This window comes from Manacus vitellinus, unplaced genomic scaffold, assembly GCF_001715985.3.
Source record: "Manacus vitellinus isolate BGI_N305 unplaced genomic scaffold, ASM171598v3 scaffold_24_pilon, whole genome shotgun sequence".
In the NCBI taxonomy this organism is placed as follows: Eukaryota; Metazoa; Chordata; class Aves; order Passeriformes; family Pipridae; genus Manacus; species Manacus vitellinus.
In genome coordinates, this window is record NW_021939798.1 from 265,435 (window position 1) to 288,278 (window position 22,844).

At 47.2% G+C, this 22,844-nt stretch overlaps 1 protein-coding gene across 1 annotated transcript in view; it reads right to left on the bottom strand.

The window, feature by feature from the left end:
- GAS7 (growth arrest specific 7) overlaps nt 1–22,472 on the bottom strand; it is a 106,865-nt gene extending 84,393 nt beyond the window's left edge. The window contains exon 1 of the mRNA XM_029960025.1: nt 22,290–22,472. Coding sequence (XP_029815885.1) covers nt 22,290–22,472 — 183 coding nt within the window. The remainder of the gene's footprint in view (nt 1–22,289) is intronic.
- Nucleotides 22,473–22,844: the final 372 nt, after the last annotated feature.

Sequence of the window (22,844 nt, forward strand, 5' to 3'; positions counted from 1 at the left end):
TTGCTGCGTGTGCAGCATTTTTCCAGTGGCCCCCTCTGTAAAAATGCCTTTGTACCCCAACAGAGGACTGAGATATTGCTAAGGAAAATCCTCCTTCTGCACCAGGCTCAGCAACTCTGGAGGTTGCTCAGGCAGGACATGTTGAGCATGACCACAAGCATCTTTGCTTGGCTGCCCCAACCCTCTCCGACTGGAAGGAATGGAGAGCCACACCAGAGCTGCCTGCTGGCACCACTGAGACCAACTGGAATGCGACATACAAGTAATGCAGCACCCTGAAGATGCCCTTAGTGGGCAGAGCAGCAGACGGTCTCCAATGCTCTGCAAGAACCACATGGTGCCCTCTCCCCCCTGCTCCTGGAAAGGACCAAGCTGGTTCACATCAATCCAGCAGCACCAAGTGCTGTCTGCAGCTGCTGCTCCCTCTTCAGCACTCCTGCACAATGGGTCTGCTCCTTTTTCTGGCCTTTCTGTCTTGGAGGAGGACACCTGCAGAGGACACCTGTGTGTTTCTCCCTCATGGAACCTTCCCAGGACTGTAATGTGAGCAGTCATCTCACAAGACAGGCGGTCCTCGGTGAAGTGGATGCCTCTTATCTCTGGTGTACATTAAAGGGTATGTTCATTTTTACCTTCTAATTAGTGGCCTACCTCTGAGCATTTGAAAAACTTCCATTTCTTGTCCTCATAGCTACTGCTCCCGGCACTCTGCATGCTGAAGGGAGCTCAGGTCTCATTTGCCCAGTTTACCTCTTTTTAATGAAACTCCACCATACAAACATTTCATCTGAGAAGAAGAATATCCAGGTCACTACATCTGTGCAGTGAAATTCATTCAGTCCTGGGATGGCCCATATACAAGAATAACACCTAAAGCAGCACACTGCCAGTGGTGAGCAGGACTGAGACAAGGGATGGCAAAGGCAGACCTCAAGGAAAGTGGTAGGAGACAGCGGCAGCTGAGCAGGTCCAGGTTAGGGAGACCCACTGGTGGGAGATGATCAGCTGCAAATGGGACAGACACGTGCAGAAAAATGGAGCAGTCAGAAACATACAGGAAATATCAATTCAATATTCAGCTTGGAAAAAATGCAAGTAGGAGAAAACCCAGAGAGCAGGGGCAAAATCCCTGGTAACAGTTATTGATGAATTTTAATTCACTCCATGAGGTAACTGAGCATCCTCGGAAGAACACAATGAGTTTCACTGGGTCCTCTCCATCCCCTCTCTTTTCCCAGTCCGCCTCCTATCCCACTAACAGTGGTTTAAGGAAAATGAATAAATTGGCCATTTTAAAACTGCCACATTTCCCTTCTAGATCCTCTGTTCTCTTCTGAACTTTACTAGACTTCAAACTCCCAATTGGATGTTTATGAGGATGCATTTTTGCATCACCTCAAATTTGTTTATGCAGCAAAAAAGGATGGAGGAAGTTTTATTAAAAAGTTCAGTGTTAAAGCATGGTTATACCAACGGTCAGTTAGTAGGTGAGTGGTGTGCCTAGTAACGTGGAAGTTTTGCTAGGAGGTGGTGGTTGCTCCTGGCATGACTTCCATGGGCCCCGGGAACAGCAGCCCAGATTGTAAACTGCATTGTGGACACATCACCTAAGGTTGCCTTTCTTTCTCAAGCCCAGCTTTTCTGTTGGTGACCTGTTAGTCAGTGACGTGCACCACTGATGAAATATGTGACTACACTATCACCCTTTGACACAGGATGAGACACACAAGTACAGAACTCAGTGCTGAACTCACCTCCAAATATCATGTTTTCTGTGCAATTCACAACTTTTGCTGTTAGAAGATAAGTGAGCTCCAGCCTAAGCGCGCTACCTACAAAACCAACAAGCAAAGAAACTGCCTATTACCATAACAACAAAGCAGAAATGTAATTCTAGCTTTGAGTTTCTGCAGCTATACCAAGGGCACCAGAGACACCAAGCCTGTGGGACTTAATTTCTATTAGAGATAAAGCTCATCACAGAGCAGAGACCAGAGTGTACTCGTTTGGAGGAAGGCTGGCAACTGAATCCCTGGGACTATCCTGCCGTGAAGATGCATTTCCAACATGGTCCAGACACTGTGACCTGCTGCATACTCCAGACTCATCAAGCCACAATGTCTCTCAAAGCAGATAATCTATTTGTTTGATTGCTCTACATCTAGCAAGTAAATCTTGTTTATGGAATTGGGCATTTCAATATCTATCTTCCTCTTACATCCATTACAGGACATTCCTTCAGCACTAAATTTGAATAATTATAATATGGAAACATCAGAATTCATTGGGACCGGGAAGCCCTTGTGCCTGGTGCTATGCATGTAATGGAATGAACCTTTTAGATTGTTTTCAAATTAAAAAAAGCTGTCAGTTATTCTTATAACAAGTACGGAAGTGTAGGTACAAATGCAGACAAAAATCAGCAGAAAAGCATTAACAGTAACAGGAAATATTCTGTAAATGTGCATTAAGAGGAAGACCAAGTAAAGGAACCAGTTGTAGCTCAGCAGAGAAGGAGAGTACCCATAGATGTTCAGGATATTAAAAAAAAGTCGTCCGTTAATAAAGAAGTCATCCATCCATCATCAAGTGGCTGTCACAGTTAATATCATCAACAAAGATCTTAGCCTGCAATAGGGAAGGAATAAGTTGGAGAAGTCTGAGACTGATAGATTCATTCTAAGACTTGTGAAGAATTGGCTAACAAATCTCAGAGCATTTGCTCATCATCTCTGAGAATTCATAGAAAATCGGAGAGGGAGAATTCTGGCAACACGGATATTGTCTAGCTTGGAAAAATGGGAAAAGAAGGACACAGTTGTGGAACAACTACTTGAACTCCAGTTTCTAGAAAAATAACTGAATAAATTATTTAACAACATTTTTAAGGACCCACAGCAGGTAACAAGGATATAATTAAAAGCCTACATCATTTTGTCCAGAATATGTGTATTAAACCAATCTGATCACCTGCATGTGGTTGAACACCAGCCCCCAGGTGAAGATGGGGCTGTAGAGGCGTCAGTAGTCGTACACTCTCCTAAGGAGACACAACTTACTGGGAAGGAAAACAAGGCAGCAGCCCGAGAAACATGGACTGGGTGAGACCTCAGCTGGAGCTACCTGTCAAGTTTTGAGCTTCACTCTATAAGATATGAAAAAACTGTCTAGTCCGGATGAGAGTGAAAACCAGAGATCTAGAAAAAATACCTGAAAGGAAAAAGTTGTTTAGTACAGGCCAGGAACGAGTAAGAGGGGAGTATCTCAGATATGTCATCAATCTGCTGAAAAGAAATGGGGTGGTTTATTTTCCCATCCCTCATAGGAGCAGGAGGGAAGGTTCAGGATGGAGGTGATACTGAAGCCACGCTATAGGTTGAACTTCCTTAAGAAAATACCAGATAACTATTTATAAGAAATGATCTAAGTATTATTGAGCCTTTCTGGAGCAAAGGAGTGAGCCTGGGACTATGGGATGAAGAACATCTATGTTCCCTAGGCAGTTGTTTCCAAAGATCACACTATGCTGACATTCCACTGTGAGGTGCTTGGAATAGATGCATTTGATATGAAAATAGAAATATCATTTAATGTATGACATCTTGTATTAAAAAGAAAACAAAATCTAATCTGAGAAAATGCTACTTAGCAAGGGTCAACACCTGGAGCTGTAAGTTAAGAAGAACTGGGGTGGGGATGATGCAATCTTTCTGAAGGCATTCCCAATTAAATCTTTAATAACAGTATCACAAATCATTTTCATCCACAGGTCTCTGATGCTTGACTTATATGATTACTGAGAAATGGCTTAACTCTACCTCATTTCTGCTCTATTGAGGGGAATTTCTTATGATGGTAATGGGCTCCGATGTCAGAGCAACAATTTAGACTGGCAGTGATTGGGAAAAAGGTTCTAGAGACCCCCGTGATGTGGTGATCCTGGTATTTAAGAACAAATACAAGTGATTCAATTACCACCAACTAAATCAGTAACAGCTCCCTGCAGACACCCAAACCAGACTATTTCCAAACGGGTGTGGAAGACCTGTGTTTGGTTTTGTTCATCAATCAGTTCTCAGATCAGCCGTGTTTCCCTTGCATCCAGACAATTTTCCATACATAACACAAATGCAAGAGGGTTTTTCCAACTCACTCTAAATCATGAAGTCAGACAACCTTCTGGGCTTGTCCTGCAGCCCTTCAGAAATGCCAGTACTTGACTCACACAGATGCAACGATACTGTTTTTGAAAAGACCTGAAAGAACTCAGACAGAGGTCAATGGGGTCACAAATAGAAGCCTGTGCTGGATTATTCAAAGGATTCTGTGGATCAATGACCTTGGATCCACACTAAGTATGCTGGGCAGAGAGGTCTCCGTCAAAGCCCCCAGGTACTGCAGCACACATGTGCCTGCAACATCTGAGGGTTTCTGCAAGAGGCTGAGATGTGGAGCTGCCCATGTCCCCTCCAGCCCAGTGAAGGCACTGTCCTGCTGCCCTGCACTCCCCCATCATGCTCCTCATCTCAGCACTTGGCACTGCCTCTGGCCTCACATGCACTTACCTGGACATCATCACCTCAAAGAGGCATAAAGAAATCATTCCTAGACTATAAACCCTCTCCACATGAACTGCTGCAAACTTTCACATGTGAAGAACAGCAGCATTTGCAGTTGAGGTATTTTGCAGTCTGGGACTGCAAAAAAAAAATTAAACCTAGGCAAAACAAGAAAGTTCGATCAAGTCTGCTGATTACATCCCACTGCTTTAGATGGGATTTTTAAGGCCATGGGATTTTTAGTTCATGTGCTTTGGTGAAAAAACCAGAAGCCCATTTTTAACCTAGATCTGATGCAGAAATACATGGTCAGAAATTTCCTGGTAACAAACTGTTACCCTGTGGAGAGCAGAACAAAAACAGAGTATTGCAGCACAGCTTTTGGTACAGCTAATCCAGGAGTCATGGAAACACCCTCTCAGTATTATCCAATGCACCAAACTCCTATGGGGTCCCCTCTGTCAGGAGCCTGTCCTGCTCACGACACCTCACCCTCTGTACCACTTCCCCTCCGAGACTTCCTGCAAAGTCCCCAGGCCAACCTCTCTATGGCATCCGTGGGACTGCACCCTGCTGCCTGAACACTTGTGTTGGGCTCAAGCTGGGGAAAAAAAAGCTTTTAATTCTGGGAAAATCATTTTAATTCAAACCCAAGAGCCACTTTCTGTCTTGTAAAAATGTATTTGCACCTTCCTGCTCTGTTGCAACAGTGTTGTTTGTGGAGGAAGGAATGGGGAGCCTGAGCACAGCCTTGCATTTGCAGGCAGGTCCCACCTCCTGGACACCAAACCTTGGCCTCATGTCTAGGAAAGAAGCAGGATGACGCAGAACAGATGCTGGATTCAAACTACAGATTGATAACAACACCCCCAGGCTCCTGCTCTCTGACTTAGCAAGAGAAGAACGGTTTGGCAAGACATGAAAACTATATCTCAGTGCAGCTCCTTGTGAGGATTGCCATACAGCCTGTTTGAGCACAAGGCTCTTGCCTCCACTCAGGACTGCAGACCTCACCTGAGCAGGTGCCCACAGCCAAGCCAGATGGGCTGGTGCTCTGATCACTGGGGAGAAAAAAAGGACCCATCTCCTTCAGCCTGGATATCTGAAAAAGCATTGGGAGACTCTGATCTCAGAAGTTCCTCCTCCTCAGTTGGCTACAAAGGAATCGAGTGCTTTGTCTTTTTGAAATAAAGATGAACTTGTTCTTCAGTGTTTGCATGTTGGACTGAGAAGTTCCTGCTCCAGGACTGCTCACCTGTCCACACTGGACCATCACAGCGGAAACAACACTTGAAGCTTATGGGAAACCTGCTGTCCCCCTGGACACTCTGTGCTGGCTCTTCCCCTCTCTGACAGCTCCCTAAGGCAGCAGGACAGTCATGGCACAGCCCAGCAGTTCCCATGCTCCCTGAAGAATGGAGAGGTGGTGCTCGACTCCACTCAGAGGAAGAGAAAACTGAGGCCATGTCTATCAGCCTTTGAGCTGCTCACCTGCCCCAGGAAGTTGGTGGTTAATCCTTCTTTCCCATTAACTATAAACGAGCTGGTGGACATCAAACACATACAGCCCTCCTATACAGCCCCATCAGGAACAGTGGCTGCCAGGAGGAGTCCTTGCCCACATCACCCCCAGGACTTGGCCTTTTCCACGGGTGAGCACTGGGCAGCTCCTGCTAGGTTTAAACCAACTCTCATCCCCTTTGGAGAAATCAGCATCTCTGGCATCATCTGTACAGAAGGGCTGGATAACTCTCTCCCGAGAAGTGGAGATGACCTGCCTTAGTAGAACACCTACATGTTAGAGACCAGGTAGAGGTCTGGCTCTGATGCCATCTGCAACACCTTCCGATCCGTGTGTCCAAACTGCTTCAGCCCCCACCCAGAGAAGAACAGGACATATTCAGCATCCTGGCTGCTGTAGCCACAGGGGAAAAAATCCCAGGGGAGTCACTGAGGTAGCTGACAGCAGTTCCGGTCCCCACCCTCAACGTTCACTCTGAACAGGCTCTGGTGCTCAGTGTCCCCACGAGCTCATCCCACACAGAAGCCACCCCAGGAAAATATCAATGCTGAGAGCTGGACTGGTGCCCAAAGGGAGGTTCAAAAGGGCCTTCATGGGGCTGCTGCTGAGTGCGGATGGGGTTAAGGAGGCACAGGAGGGTTGAAGGGGGGGCCAGAGCAGCTCAGCTCTCCACCATCACCATAGGCCTTCACCTGTCACATCCCAAACACCCTTCACATGGCTCTAAATATCACTGTGCCTGTTGCTGAACGGTAAAAGTGAAAGCTTCCTGACAGCCTGGGATCTGCAGGATCACTGTGCCTGTGGCATCTGTACATGAGCTGCCCTCATGTGCAGTCCCCACAGACCAGTGCCTGTCTCCCCCACCCTCACTGGCACTTCAAAGGTGTCAGCAGTGCAGCGGTGCTTCTGCCACAGAAGCTTTGTGTTGTTCATTCCAAGTTTCTGTAATTGACTGGATTAAGGAAAAAAAGTTGGTCTCATTGTAGAAGTAATTTTTTTGGTGAATTTTGCACAGCTGCAGGATCTCACTATGTGAAGAAAAATAAAACCTGCTTTATGTGTGGGAAATGTGGGAGGTTATCCTGGTTTTGGCCTGATTCTAGTAAGTTGCCGTGCATACTTAAACGTATTGAATCCATGGCCTAACTACTCAGTATGTTCTGAGTACAATAATGAATGTAACATTTCATGATCTCCAATGAAAGAGAAAAGTCTTCAGACACGAAACAGGGCTGAGATCAAAATTAGTGTTACAGGAACAACTTCCAGATCTTGCTTGCTCTTTTCCGGAGTGATATATTTAACTCCTTCAGCTGAAGATATTGCCTTCCTACTGCTGGAGCTGCAGCCTAGCAGAAACAGGGGAAAAAATAAACAACAATGAAGATTCATAAATTTTATATACTTTAATTAGCTATTAATACGTTTCTCACCTTGAGAATAAAATGTGGAAGTTGTCAAGGAAGGCATCATCATAAATAAAGGAAAAAGCTTACAAAAGTGGAAAAAATTGTGTCCTACATTCTGATGATCAGTAATTCAATCATACTCCTTGGAAATACTCTCACAATCACCACTCCCCGTGGAGCAGAATAAGACATCTTAGAGGTACAGGCTATCAAAGGTCAAGCTGCAACCTTATTTGTTAAAATTAGCAAGAAGAAGGAAAAAGTAAGCATTTTTAAGGATTGCAGTTGCACTGCATTTCAGATCATAAGAAGCTGGAGGATGTCTGCCCTTCAAGCTGCATGCCACCCAAACACAGAGACAATGACAAACTGTTACCTAAAAACATGCTATGACCCCGTCCCTGGCAGGCAGAACCCCTCATGGCAGCTGTCTGATGCATCTAAGCCAAACAGTCGTGGGGCTATAATGCTGCGTTTCTCTGGGAGGGTACAGGTGTGCACTCCAGGCAGGTACCACCAAGAGGTGCACTGCTAAAACGAGCAATGCAAGAACCTCCAAGGCCTCCCTCACTGAGAGCAATGCAGAGGTCAGTAGCTAGCATCACTGCTATTTCCAAGCAAAGGACTAATGACTCAGATTCATTTTGACTCTTCCAACGGTGGGATGTGTTGGCGGATGAAGGTGCACAGTGGTTATAGTGTGAATCCTCCAAGAAAAGACAAAAACAGCAGAAGACTTGGTGGTGAGGAGGAACCATCCCATCCCAGAACAGGGAGCAGAAAGCCTGGACTCAGTAAGTCACATCAACCTCCCCAAAACACTTCCCTCCCATGGGGAGGAAGGAGTAAAGAAAGGGCTTTCAAACTCTCTTTAACCATAGCTGAACACTGGATCCTCCAACACTGAAAGCAAAAGCAGAAGTGAATGTTGGGATTTGTTTGTTCCAGGGCCTGACTCTGGGCTGGAAACAGGCTGGAGATTATGAGCATCTCTGTAAAGGCTGCCAGGACACACACTCTGACCCCAGTGAGGAAATTGGAGCTTGGAGCACTCTTGCCCCTAGAAGGCAGCAGAAGAGCCCTCTGGCTCTAACAACATTGCATAAATCAGGAACACACACACAAAGCACTAATCAGTGCTAACACAGAGACTACAGCTATCCCTGCTAGTGTGTTTCTGATCCTAGAGTCACAAAAGAGGCATTTCCAGAGATCCACATCTTGCCTAGCAAAAAGCCACTTTGTTCAGTGCAGCTAGCTTTGTTCCACATGTCACCAAAATCACTGTCTTTCGGCTGTAAGTCTGAGAGCTGTGATGCTGCACTAGACCCAATGCCTGCCACTCAGTGTTCCCCTCCCACCAGCCCTTCTGGCCAGTACCAGCAGAAAATCCCACCTCTGAGATGTCCCACCTCCAAACTGACAAGATTCTCGAGTGGGCTATCATGGACATGGTGGAAGATGCCCTGTTCTATCCTACCTCCTATGATGAGGCAGGCAGTATCCTGCTTGGTTCGCAGCGGGCAGCACAGAGCACTGGCCACAGTGATCACAACATGCTGGGAATGGTGGTTTGCACCAGCAAAATCTCCTCACCAACATTTTCAGCACTGCCAGCAAGATGCACAGCAGAAGAATTTGCTATGGTCCCATCCCTGAGATGAATTAGAGCCCATGATTATGTTTCTGGCAAGCACCGAGAGAAAGCTTTGTCCCTCACCAAAGATATTCAGCCTCGGTAAATGGTGCTGGCCAAGAGCAGAGGAGTGAGCTGGACTGAGGCAGTCCCCCAACCCTGGGGCAACACAGCTCAGAAGAACTGTGCACAGGGGCTCACTGACTCATAGTCACTGCAAAATTATTTTTCAAACGAGACCCATTGATAATTTACACATGATTTCTTTTTGGAAATATCTGAAGTTCTATTTTTCATCCCATAACAGACTGAGGTTCAACTCCAGTCTTCATCTGGTGCCAGTTATCACTGTGATCATCAGCAGTTGCAGTGCAATGCGACACGTCACAGGCTCTCCTCTATATCTTGCTATTGAGAATGATTACTTGGCCTTGGGTAATGAATTAGTCCTATTATACAGCAGCTGGCACAGGAGAAGCAAATCTGCTGCTCAGGCAGCTCATTACATGGGCAGGGCTGGAACTGCTCAGCCGTGTGCTGCACACACAGACCTCAGCAGCATTTTTAAACTGAATTCTGCACACAGTTCTCCAGGACTGCAAAACAAACTACATCCATCAACCCAGTTTCTGTCTGTTACTTTCTGAGTTAAGCATTTGCTCACCCCTTGGAAATACAATTCCTGTTCTGTGCAATTTCTGCACAGCACTTTGCCATATCCGTATCAAATCCAAACTCTGTTAATTCTTCGTTTGCTGTCACCCTTTGCAAACTCCATCACTTCTCATCTACATTTTTTCTCCTCCAAACTCCTCCGTACCAATTATTCCTTCTACCCCACTACCAAAATCTTGCCAGATCTTGACACTGCCTCTTCTGTGACCAAACCTCACTTCTGTAGCAACTGGAACTGCTCCTGTGCTGCACCAGCTTGTTGCTGTGGGTCAGGCTTTGTGGCAATGGCTCAAGGAGGAGCATGTGGGCACACAGCAGCTGCAGGGTTTTGTTTTGGAAACATGACTAAAGTGCTAAATAAGTGAATTAGAAAGGATCAGGAAGACAAAGCAGATCCAGTCAGCCAATTTAAAAGAACATTCTGAAAGTGCTTATAGAGACCACAGTAAAACTAAGCAGAATGACAGAATATACTCAATTAGCAATGCTATAGCCGTGGTGGCATAAGCATCTGTGTTCGGTACTCTTGGGAGTGCTGGTGATACCTGCTGTTACACCAACTATCACAGGTATGCTTGTGAAAGTATAAACTCCTTTCTGTGAAGACTGTCAGGAGAAAAGAAGCAGTCAAGGAGTGAGAAAACTACTGTGCAAAATAAGAAATAGGTAAGCCAAAAAGACAAGGAGCAGAAGCAAAAAAGAGTGAGTCTTCCTCTAATCAAAGGTCAGCCACAAAGGTCAGATGATGGCACTTGCTCCTCAGACAATTCAGGAAAAGGAAAGTGAGGTGTGTTGAATATATGTTCAAGTTATACATGACTATTTACATGAACTCTGGTAAGTCTTCAAAGAAGAGGTAACAACACAAGAAACAAAATACACTAGTAATAAATGTGAAATATTACATATGGAGGTAATAGTTGGAATCTGACAGGTACTTTTTATGTCCCAAACAATATCCACCAGCCCAAAGATTCTTGTTCCATCCCTCAGTCTTCCACAAAAGCCAGTCTCTTGTAGCCCAGGTTGCTGCTCCACATTAATCCCTTCCATGCTCCCCATTCCACTGCTGCATTTTCTCAAGCAGTCTCAGGCCTGTCCCTGGCTGAAGGGCTCTGAGGACCAGGAGCAGTGTCGAACTGCCAGAACTACACTGCAGGTGCAGTAAGCAACTGCATTTAATCCTGAGCTAACAGATATTAAGGAAGTTTTTATCGGGATTCCAAGTAAAAGATAGGGGCAAATCTTGGAAGATGAAAGGAGCGGCTTGGGACTTTTAATTATGTTGTGATGTGCCTCTGATCCCTCCTCACCCTCACACCTTTCTACCTTTTTCTCATTGCTGGGCTCCCCGAGAGTGAAAGAGCATTTCAAAGACCAACATTCAGTGCTAATGGGACAGCCTGACAATTCCAGGCTGCATATCCAGCCCAGAGGAGCTCCTGCTTTTCCTCTCTGTGATGTGCTAAAGCCTTGCAGATTGTCCCTGCTCTGGCAGCATCACCCACCAGTGCTGCCCAGCTCTGGATTCAGCAGCTGGGCTGGGCAGATGCTCTGCAGCTTTACATCAGCTGTGCCCCCTCCTTGCTTAAAATCATAGAATATCTCATCAGAGCACTCTGTAGAACAGCCATGGAAAACTCACATACCTTCATTACAGACCTTGCTCTGATCCATTCTATGATACAAAATCCCAGGTGCTCCCGAGACTTATTATTTCTAATTACCTATTACTGAGGGTTTTTTCCTCCATGGAAAACCAACTTACAGGGCAGAAGAGAGGCACAGAACTGATCAATAGGGCATAAGAAGTGATAGCAGGCAAAAGAGTTAATGTTGAAATGATTCTGTTCCCAGGGACTGCAGCAGCAGAGGTCCAGGAGGCCACTGCAAGTGCCATAGACCTGGGAAAGCCCCGGGAGATCTGTGTGATAAACAAACACGGTGCTCAAACAAACACTGGAAGATCACAGTGCTTTTGCTGCCAGCATCGCAGCAGGAATATCTGTGGCTCAAGAATAGTCTGCACAGTCTACTCTTACCAACTATGAATGTAGGAAAAGTGCCAGATAGGTCTCAAACGATGTCAAAGACAGATTTTTCAACCTTTGGGTCTGCACTTGTTGAGGACCGCAAAGATCAGTGACCAAAGACATCTAAATGTACTCCAAATGAGCCTAAATGAACTCCAAAGTGCCTCTACTGATGACTGAGTACTGAGGGGACTGCTCACAAATGCTGACAAAGGTGTATGTGAAAAGACACTGGCCTGTTCCACTACCAGATATGTTCTACAAAATGCAGAGTGGCAGATTCTGAGCAAGCCATGGCACCCCTTTCCAGAATTTATCAGCAAAAAAGCAAACCACAAATGTACTAGGCTAATACAAAAGCTATTTTGATAACACGATGTGGAAAACTGGATTACTAGTACAAGCAAAAAGCTTTCTCTGCTATTCCATACACCTGTAAAAGGAGTGCCTCCCAGGGTGGTCACCGTGGCAGGTACAGAGAAGGTACCATGGCAGGCAGTGCTGCCAGGGAGTCTATATCCCAGGGAGCATACAGCCTGCTCTCCCTCTCAGTCACAAGCGCACTTTTGCAGGTATGGCAGGTATGCAAGGTGCTCTCCCTAACCTCTGGCTGCAGGAGCTCTGCAGGTACAGTGCAAACCTGCTTACAGCCCTGCCACATACCAACCCTGTACAGCAGGTCCTCTCAAAAGGTAATGTTTTACACAGTGGTGTGACATAAAAAATTCCAAATACACTAAAGCATACTTATATTTTTCAAGATAAACACTCGTTGAAGCACACTGTTCTTGGAAAACAGTGGCTGAGCAAACAGTTGCCCCTGGTTTCACGCTGTTCTGCACACTAAGGGGCTCATACCAATAAAAGGAGTGTGACATGTAATTAAATACGGCCAATGACACTTTCAAGTAACATGAACTGATGACAACATGCAAAGCACAGTGTGGGGACCACCAAATCCATTATGCTGCTTTCAGGTTTCCCCAGGTCCTCTGTCCCTGCCTGCTAACATGAGCCATGCAGGATTACTTGAAATGAGCACACAGGGAGCAGCCACCGTGCCACAGCCCCAGATTTTGGGAAGCTTCCAGCAAACCTGCCATGTGTGCTCAGGGAGCGAGGCACAGCTCAAAAGTGCTGGATGCTGAAAAAGCTGCCCAGAATGAGTGCTCCCTGGAAGCACCAGAAATCAAAGACAGAAATATCAGCGCCTTATGTCAAATATTCCAAGACACAAGTTAGCAGTGCCTGGCTCCCTGCGCTCTGCTGAGAGTGGGAACAGGATGAACACAAGCAACGTGAGAAACTTCCACGGCCCTATCTTGTAGTGTGGTCACAGTGAAAACAACCACAACAGTCCCAAACACTTCCAAAGACAGATACTATCTGCAATGCTGCAGCACCACATACTTGCTGCTGTTGTTGTGGGACTTCTCCAAAACAGAAGAATGTCCTATCTTTGGGATTGCACTTGGTGTCAGCAGTCAGTGAAGTAACGAAACCAACTCCTGAGCCCATAGTCAGACACTTCAGATTCTGAAAATGCAGCACCAGGGTGCATTACCGATAATAATGGGTTCCATATGCATAAGCAATCATGGAAGATAAGGTATCATAGAAAATAAAACAAAGGTTTAATCTGGTTAGTTAAATGACCAATTAATTCTATCTGATCATTTATTATCACAAAAGTAAAAGTGAAATAAATAAGTAGAGAAAATCAAATCCCATCAAACAGCCAGAACCTTCTGGTCTTGTTTCAAAGCCAAATTTTCCATACTGGACACCTAAATAAAGTTTTGTTTTTAGAAAATAACAAGTATCTGGCATCTTCTCATTATTCCTATTGTGTCTTTTTAAACTACATTTAGTATAAAGTGCTGTGTTTGTGGCACAGTACTCAAGGCACTAAAGGTGCATTTTGCACCCAAGCTGGAAAGGGAGACTAGAATTTCCTGCACACATCGCTGTGTGTTTTTCTACGGGACATGTGCCCCATTCAGAGCACAGAATGAACTGGGAATTCTTTAGGAAACTGAGAAATCCTCAGGTAAGTCTTCAATGATCCACATTTTTCACTGTCGCTCTATATCCACCCTTTCCATGCAGGTGCACAGTAACTCAATCTTTCACATTAGAAGGCAGTCATTTGCAGGAAGATTGTGTTTAGACTCTCTTTGAAACCACCAGGCTGTAAGATGTCCTCCAGTTTAGGCCTCCCATGAGGATATCTTTTAGCTAAGGATAAAGAAAAAACATCTTTATAAATTCTGTCCTGTGCAGTTTCTGTAAGGCCAACAGTGTGACTGTTCTCACCTGCTACAGGTGCGGCATCCATGAGTCCAGTTTCTGCAACACCCCAACTTATGCAGCAGACAGAAGAGCTCACAAAAAGTGCCACAACTATCTTTGTAAGACCCTTCCGTTCACAAATTTTGGCTATTTATGGCACTACTCAGTTTTTATATTCTACTATAACTTCAACAGTTTGAGACAATTATCACCAGATACATAACAGACATCACTCTTATAGGAGAGGGATTGTGAACTGCAGCATCACATCTCCTTCACATTCTCCTGGGGCTTTAAATTCCCCCAGAAAACTTGATTGAAGAGTGATTTTCTGGCAGCACAACATAATTTCCTCCCCCTTTTATATTTGATTTCATTCACATTTGCCAGAAATGTCAATGGTCAGATGACCACAAGTTTCAAACTCTGAAAAATACAGTTACAGAAAGTCAGAGATACAAAAAAGACACTGTAAAATTAAACCGCAAGGCAATCCCACAGGATTCTCACTGTCACTCCTGTCTCACAAACGCCTCACTTTAGACAAAGATTTGCTTTTAAATCAGGCAGAGCAAACCACCTTCAGCACCTTTGAGTACTGAACTTTGAAAACTTCGCCTTTCCCTTGAGACAAAACCCACAGCAGCCTGCATCTACAACAATGCCAATCTCCCCCTCTGCCTTCCTTAGGGAGTCATCCCTGCACCAAAAGAACAAAAACCATCCTTCTGCACACCCACGGGAGATGCCATCCCCACTTCAGCCATGGTTGCTGCCCCAGCACCATCTCTCAGGGGCAGCAAAATGGCCAGAACACTCAGGAGGGTGCCACAAGCGTCCCTGGGCAGGAGACAGAAGTACCAGTCCCACCCTAGCAGTGATGCTCCTCCCCAGTGCCACCTCTCAGGGGCAGCAGAACAGCCAGGATGCTCAGGATGGTGCCACAAGCATCCCTGGGCAGGGAACACCAGTTCCAGGCAGCACCAGTTGCTTAGCTTGTAGCACCAGAACAGGTGTCCTGAGCACAACACCGTGTGCACTCCCTGGTTGCAAAGAAGGGTTCAGCACCCACAGCCTTATCCCACTGGATTAAAGACCACATTTCCCTCCCATCAAACAAGACTACAGATATGAACATTACTTCCTCCATGGAGTATCCTTAAAAAAAAAGCATCCCCTTGGTCCTTGTGGTTCTCCATGAATTTTATGTTAAGCTGATTTTTGAGTGGGGAGATGAAGGAATGAGAGAGCCTGAGATAACAAACTCCAAGAATGTAGAAGAACCTTCTGAGAAAGCAAAGTACCATCACTGTGTGCAGAGGATACGGGCATCCAGGTGCTCTCCATACTGTCCTTTGTACAGTCACCAGGAAAAGCTGTTGCAGCAGCTACCAACATCTCCTCCCTTTCAAGTGTATTATACACATTATACAGCTCCCATGATGGCAGACCAGCTCCAGCAGCTGCCTGTTCCAGCACTTGCTGTGGCAGCACAGCCATCCCATCACAACACTGGTGCAGCAATGCTTGCTTCTGGGACTGGCTGGATATTTTCAGACAAAATGGTTTGGGTTTTTTCTTCATGAAAATATGCTTCCATCACTAAGGTGAAGAAAAAAATCTCTCTAAAAATAGGGGTTTCTTCATAACAGTGTTTCACAGAAATGTTCAGAATGTTGTCATGAAATGGAATTCTCCCTGCTCATCAGCTGGCAGGTTCTTGTTTCTCCCTTAGGACACTGTCTCCTTGGATCCTATCAGCATATGACAAGATACAATTTGGCACAGAAATCCTCTACACATTATCTGCTATTACAAAATAAATTAGAGGCATTATAATTTCTATGTATTCCCATCACCCTTTTTCTCTGACTCCCTGGGCACAACGAAGGAAGCAGTCTGTGCTATGGCAGGCCATGCCTCCTGCAGCTGGATGTGCCTCAGCCTCCAGGTTCAAATGTTTGCGCATCTGCGCATCTGTCCATGTGGCAGCTGTCCCAGGCTGGGTTAGGTGAGGTGCATTACCCCTCGAGCATTACACAGTCGTGGAAGCAATGAACACTCTGTAGAACATGCACAGGTCAAGCACAGCACAGGGAGAAGGGCACAATTCTTTCCTTCCTAAGTGCCTCATGGTTCTGGTAAATCAAGCTGTGTAAAGTGCAGACAAGATCAGTGGCAGCTTGCAGTCCTACTCAGTCCAGCATGTCCAGTCAGATTCCAAAGCCACCTTCATCCATGCTGGAAGTGCACGCTGTACTTCGTACAGAGACTTACATCTGTGGGATGACTGAAGCTATAAAAAGTGCTGACAATTTCCAGCAAATTTGCATGTGTTCCTGCTGCTGCTTATGTAAGTGATTTCTAGCTAGCTGCAAATACAAAAAGCAAGGCCCAAAATAGCTTTAAAACAAACCACTTGCAAATGTGACTGAATGACACATCTCCCCAGCCCTCCAAAAATCACTTGTCTAGAAAAGGCAGCCGCAACAGAGATTTCTCCAGAGGGTCCCATGCTGGTCCTCCTGTAATACACACCCCGGAGGTCTAACACCACCTCACTCTCTTGACATCTATGTTGCCCATAAAGTTTGTCACAAACTGAAACAACTGAGCCTTGCCCTAGGTTGCTTTTAGGTCTGGATCTTTCTACACGTATCATCATCCCAAGCATCTGTGATGCAGGTGGGGTAAGGAGGCAGCCAGTCTTGGGGTAGGAAGCATGAGCTATCAAAAAATCCCTCAGTGTATTACGCACCACACTCCATTGGCTCTACATCAGTGTTCACCACAGCAGTGCTGGCTTCTCGCCTGCATCTGCACAGATTCCCTCTTGCACCAGGCTGGGAAGAGCAACTACTTAACCTGGGACTGCTGACAGTCTGTAGCTGTTAATCACCAAAGGAGGGGTGAGTGTTGAAGCTGATGGTATCTACTCAATGGGATTCCAAGCATTGCAGATCAGCTTGCACAGACCAAGATCAGTCAAAGCAAAACCAGCTGAATTTGGCAGCAGTCTTCAGGATTCCTCTGGTGTCCACAGATTCTCATGCTCAGGAAATACTGGTTAGGGACCATTTCTCCATTAACCTACTATCTGCAAGAGCACAACAGTATAAGGAACAGTTACTTGGTTTCCCAACACAAGAAAGACAAGGATATACTGGAGAGAGTCTGGCAAGAGGCCACAATGATGATTAAGGGACTTGGAGCATCTGTCATACAAGGAAAGGCTGAAAGAACTGGGACTGTTTAGCATGAAGACAAGAAGGCTCAAGAGGGATATTTTGAATGTGAATAAAAACCTATAGGGGGACACCAAAGAAAGCAGAGACTGACTGTTCTCAATGATATCCAGTGAAAGGATGAGATTCAATGGGCACAAATTAAAACACAGAAAATCCCTTTAGAGGGACACAAGAAAAAACTGTGAGGGTAGTCAAACACTGGAACACATTATCCAGAACAGCTGTGGTGTCCACCCTTGCACACATTCAAAACCTGACAGACATGTCCAGGGAAGCCAGACTAGTTGATCTCTGAGGTTCTTCCAATCCAGTGATTCTGTGAACAAAACCACAGCAGCCTCCCCAACTTCTCCCAACCAGCCCAGCCTCAGGGAAGCCATTCGGAACCCCACCATGGAGCTGATACCCTCCCTTGCTCACTTTGCTCTCTGTTTTTGATAGTCTTTTGATTTATGCTAGCCCTTTTGCTTCATGACAACAGTATCCTCTCCAGAGCTCACAGAGACATGTCGTTTCTGGCTCATCCTTACCACATGGTCCTCCAGCTCTCATTGTTTCCATCACTGCCCTGAGCACGAACCTCCAGCCATCGTTTTCCTATAACCCATCACTGTGGGCTTGCAGCAGCCACAGGAGCAGGAACCAAAGGATGCCAAATGTCTTTACCTCTCTGTGTCTTGCTTGCACCACACTTCCAACATTTTTGGTTCTTTTCTTGATCTTCTGTGATGAATGAATTGAAAACACATTTTTGCTAGCAAGAGAACTCGGGAGTTGGCAAAGGCAACAGCTCTCAGGAACACCCATCTCTGGCACTGGGTTTTGTTTCCTGCAAGCCATCTTCACGGTTTTCTCAGAGCTGCCCAACTCTTCATTTGCTATTACAGCCTCTTCAGGTTACCCACCAGCCATGCCTATCCAGTTGTCTTTGCAAGAGCCAAGAGCTACCACTCACTGTGAGGGTACACAGTGGAGTTGCCCCATCCTCAGCTCCTGGAGGAACCAGCTGGATGATCAGTGCTGACAGCTCCAAAGCCTGGCTGCCTGTGAGGAGACGCAGGTGCTGTTGGTGCATCAGGTTCCTCCCAAATCAGTGATAGCATCGGGAACAGTCATTTCTCCTCCTTCATCCGGCAGGAACCAGCACGTCTCAGACTGGTTGCTGAGCCACCACTCGAGGGTGGGAGAGAGTCTGCTCTCTGCTGTTCTTCACACCTTTCTCACTTCCCTCTTTCAGCTCCGGACCAAAACTCAGCACAGACTTTAGACCAGCTTTGTCAGAGGAGATGCCAGTGCTGATAAATGTGAAGACCTATGAATGAGAATATCCAGCCTTTCTGTCTAAACGCAATGCACACTTCAAGTCACAAAGGCTCCAGAAGGCCACCTCCTTTTGGTAGCTCCCAGTCACTCAACAGACTTTGCCGAGAGTAGAAAGAGTGTGTGCCATGTAGGGCAAACACTATCAGCCCTGGTAAGCCTTGGACAATGCTGCAAGCCACATTCAGTCACTGCTGTGGCAGAAAATGCAGCTAGTTCTCCTTTGGGCTCCAGAGAGAGCACAGGTACCTTCTGGAGTGAACTGGGTGTAGGGAAATGATGGCAGGACAAAGGGAGGGAGTAACATCTTCCTCTTTCAACAACAATGTATGGTTAAGTTCAGCTCAGGACATAGCACGGAACCTTACTGAAGGGCCAGGGCCACCCAAAGCCAATGCAAGGGCTGGCTGGTACAGAAGGGAGACTCATGGCCATGGCTCCATCTGAACATGCACTGTCATCACCTCCCTGAAGCCAGCTCCAATGTCAATGTGACTGGGTAGGGACTCGGATCAGAGAACAGAGAAGAACAGTATTTCTATTGTGGTGTCTTTCAGCTGGATCAGGTCCCTGAGGAAGCTGCATACCTCCACACAAGGGAAAGGCCACCTGTACACAAGGGAAAGGCTACCTGCACAGAGCCATGATAGACAGACATACACAGAGCTTCCTTCTTCTATGTGCCAAGTACCTGTGATCTACTGTGATGTGTGCCAAGCACCTCTGATCCCATAAATTTGATAAATTTGGTTAATTAGCTGTCATTTGACATACTTATTAACTCCAGTTTATAGTCCTTATTAGGTACCATCTCCAGAGTAAAGGAAAACATGACAGAGCGAACATACTCAGCACTTGCCATCTTTCTTGCCTTCTTCCTGAAGGTTTGCTCAAGAGAAAAGAGGCCAGGCTGTATAGACAACTGGTCTTCAGCAACGTTTTCACTGGTACCTGAGCCAAGGGTCAGAAGGGCACATGTGCGGGACTGCAGGCACTGATCTGAGAACAGTAGAACTTGCTCAGACTTAAGCAGGGAAAGGGGAATTTCCGAGAAGATGAGAAAAAAGCAAAGTTATGGTGTTTGCAGAAGTGATTCCCCCCTGCCTTTGCTTAGCAGAGTTTGTCACATCTCATGATACACTTTGCCTCAAACAATTCCTAAATTCCTGGTTAGATGTGCAAATATTTCATCATGGCCAGGCTTCGCGAACGAAGATTTGGGAAGGGCTCTACCCACGTTTGTTACAAGTGCGCTGGTGGCTAAAAAGGCCAATACGAGACAGGCATGTTCGGTTGCAAAAGGCACAGCAGAAGGACTCCTTAGGTGGTAAATTCTGCAGGGCACGATTCTTTCTGTGTTGTCTTTTCTCCTCAAGGGTGATCCTGCATGCGTTCTCAAAGGAAGCAGCAGCGTTATAGATGGTGTGTCTCCAGACCTTCCGATTGGAGGCCAGAGTAGACCAGTTATGTTGATCAATATGGCCAAGGCTGAGATGTTGTTTCAGGGAGTCCTTGTATCTTCTCTTCGGGGCTCCTCTCATGTGGCAGCCAGTGGCAAGTTCACCATAAAGCAGGGCCTTCGGGAGGCGGTGGTCCTTCATCCTGGAGATGTGCCCTGCCCAGTGCAGCTGTGTTCTCAGCAACATGGCCTCAATACTTGTGACTGCTGCTTGTTCTAGAACAGAAGTATTAGTCACATAATCTGACCAGTGGATGTTTAGGATTGTACGGAGGCAGCGTTGTGAATTTGTCAAACTACAAACATTCACATATCTCAGTAAATGATCTTGTAGGTGGCAAAACTGCCAAACAAAAGGACTCCCACATTCTAAAACTAACAAAAGAAATCCCAAGTGCTTCAGTGGTGCGGGAAATCCCTGGACTCACTCTTGTAGCACTAAGTGGGCAAGTTTTACTCCTACTTTCCTGTCTGTCCAGGTAATAATGACAAACAGGCACCCAACAGAAACATCACAGATTTTTTAATTTATTTGGACATGAGAAACCAAAAGACAATGCCAGATCTGTGGGCAAAACGTCCTTTTGCACAGAATCTTTTACTCAAAGAACATTGCTCTACATGCAACTGGTGGGCAGGTTCCTGCCCCTCTGGATTCCCTGGAAGGTATGCATGGAAAATCTGGGATGAGCACTGCCAGCCTTGCATACAAGCAAAGCAGGCTGGTCCTTAGGAACCTGGAGGACAAACAGAAGCTGACCTGAGAAACGCTGTGCTGCTAATGGCTTCAGCCCAGTCACTGCATGGAGATGCTCCCAGAGACTGTTGCCATACCCATATCCTCCAAATGACAACAGGGCATGGCCAGTGAGGGAAGGACTGAGGGGATCATGGCAGGTTCTTGCTTTGGTGCACAAGATGTTTCAGATTTCACATGCAGAGATCATGAAGGCACCCTTCATGGACATATATTTTACACTCTCATTGTGTCTTGTTTGCATGGGACAGAAAACAATAAATATGTTCAGGTACAAGCAGTCCTGAGGTGGGAATCCAACTGTCACCCCAACTGTTAGGGCCCTGAAAACAACTAAAACCAATAGAACTTCTCAGCATTGTGACAGAAAGTCCATGACTTTTGGGTCTGAGTGTCTGACCCTAACTCTGCTGGGGCTCCCTGAGCCATGCCACACATATGGTAGCAAGGTTTCTGCAGCCAGCTGGGGAACTGCTGCAACAGAAGGGGAGAAGAAAATAAGAAGACTCCACAGAGATCTTAGAGCATCTTCCAGTACCTAAAAGGGCTCCAAGAGAGCTGGAGAGGAACTTCAGACAGGGGCATGGAGTGACAGGACAAGGTGGAATGGCTTTCAACCGAAGAAGGGTAGATTTAGATTAGATATTAGGAAGAAATTCTTTCCCATGAGGGTGGTGAGGCCGTGGCACAGGTTGCCCAGACAAGCTGTGGCTGCCCCATCCCTGGAAGTGTTCAAGGCCAGGTTGGATGGGGCTTGGAGCAACCTGGTCTAGTGGAAGGTGTCCCTGCCCATGGCAAGCAGGGTGTAATGGGATGATCTTTAGAGTCCCTTCCAACGCAAACCATCTTGTGATTCTATGATTCTATATCTGAATTACCTCTTCCACAACATAAAGCCATGAGACTTTCAGTGAAAAGAAATGAAAGGGAGCGGGCGGGGGAGAGAGAGGGAGTGTAACTTGCCCAGCATCTGGCCCTCGTGAGTGACTGGCAGGGGCTGCCTCACCGCAGCCACTGACTTCTGCTGCTCTTTACCGATTGTGAAAACCCAAGTGTCCGGACCATCCCACAGCTCGCCACGCACCTGAGCCCTGCTCACGGCTACGACTGCGGGTACCAAATGCTCTACCTGCCGGAGCGGGACCGGGCAGGCGGCTCCCCCTCCGAGCGCCGCAGATTCTTACAGCACCCAGCAGCCTCAGCCGGGGCACCTGCCCGGGGCACAGGGCACAGCGATGCCGAGGGGGTCCCCAAGAGCAGCGCCGTGTGGGCCGCGAGGGCCCCCCAGCACTTGCCGGCACCCCCGCGGGGACATCCCCCGGGCCGCCGCTCCCGCTCGCCTCCCGGCTCGGCCCCGGTCCCGGCCCCAGTCCTACCTCCAGCAGCTGGACGTAGCTGGCCGGGAACCAGCCTCGCAGCCCGTCCTCCTTCTGTCCTTCCCACCAGCCGCCGTCTGGCACCTGCAGCACCGTGATCAGCTCCCCCGCGGCGAAGTGCAGCCCTTGCCGGTGCCGCTCCCCGGAGAAGGGGTACAGCGCTTGGCAGCGGGTCCCCGACATCCCGCCGGGACGCGCCCGCCGCCCGTACCCCGCAGGGCTGCGGGAGGGTCCGGCCCCTCCGCCCGGAGGCCCCGCTCCGCCTGGGGCCGCGGCGGGCGGGCAGCGCGGGCAGCGGAGCGGAGCAGCCTCGGCGCCCAGGGCACCGCCGGCTCGGGGTGGGGCGGGAGAGGCGGACGGAGGGAGGGGGAGGGGGGAGGAGAAGAGAGGGAGAAGGGGGAGGAGGGGAGAGGGGGAGGAAGCAGGGGGAGGAGAGGCCACGCGGGTGCGCAGAGCGATCCGCGGTTGTGACATTCGTGTCGGCAGGACAGAGAGAGAAACCGTGTATGACCCTGAGAGACAAGGGAGAGACACCGTGTGTGTGCGAGTGCACAG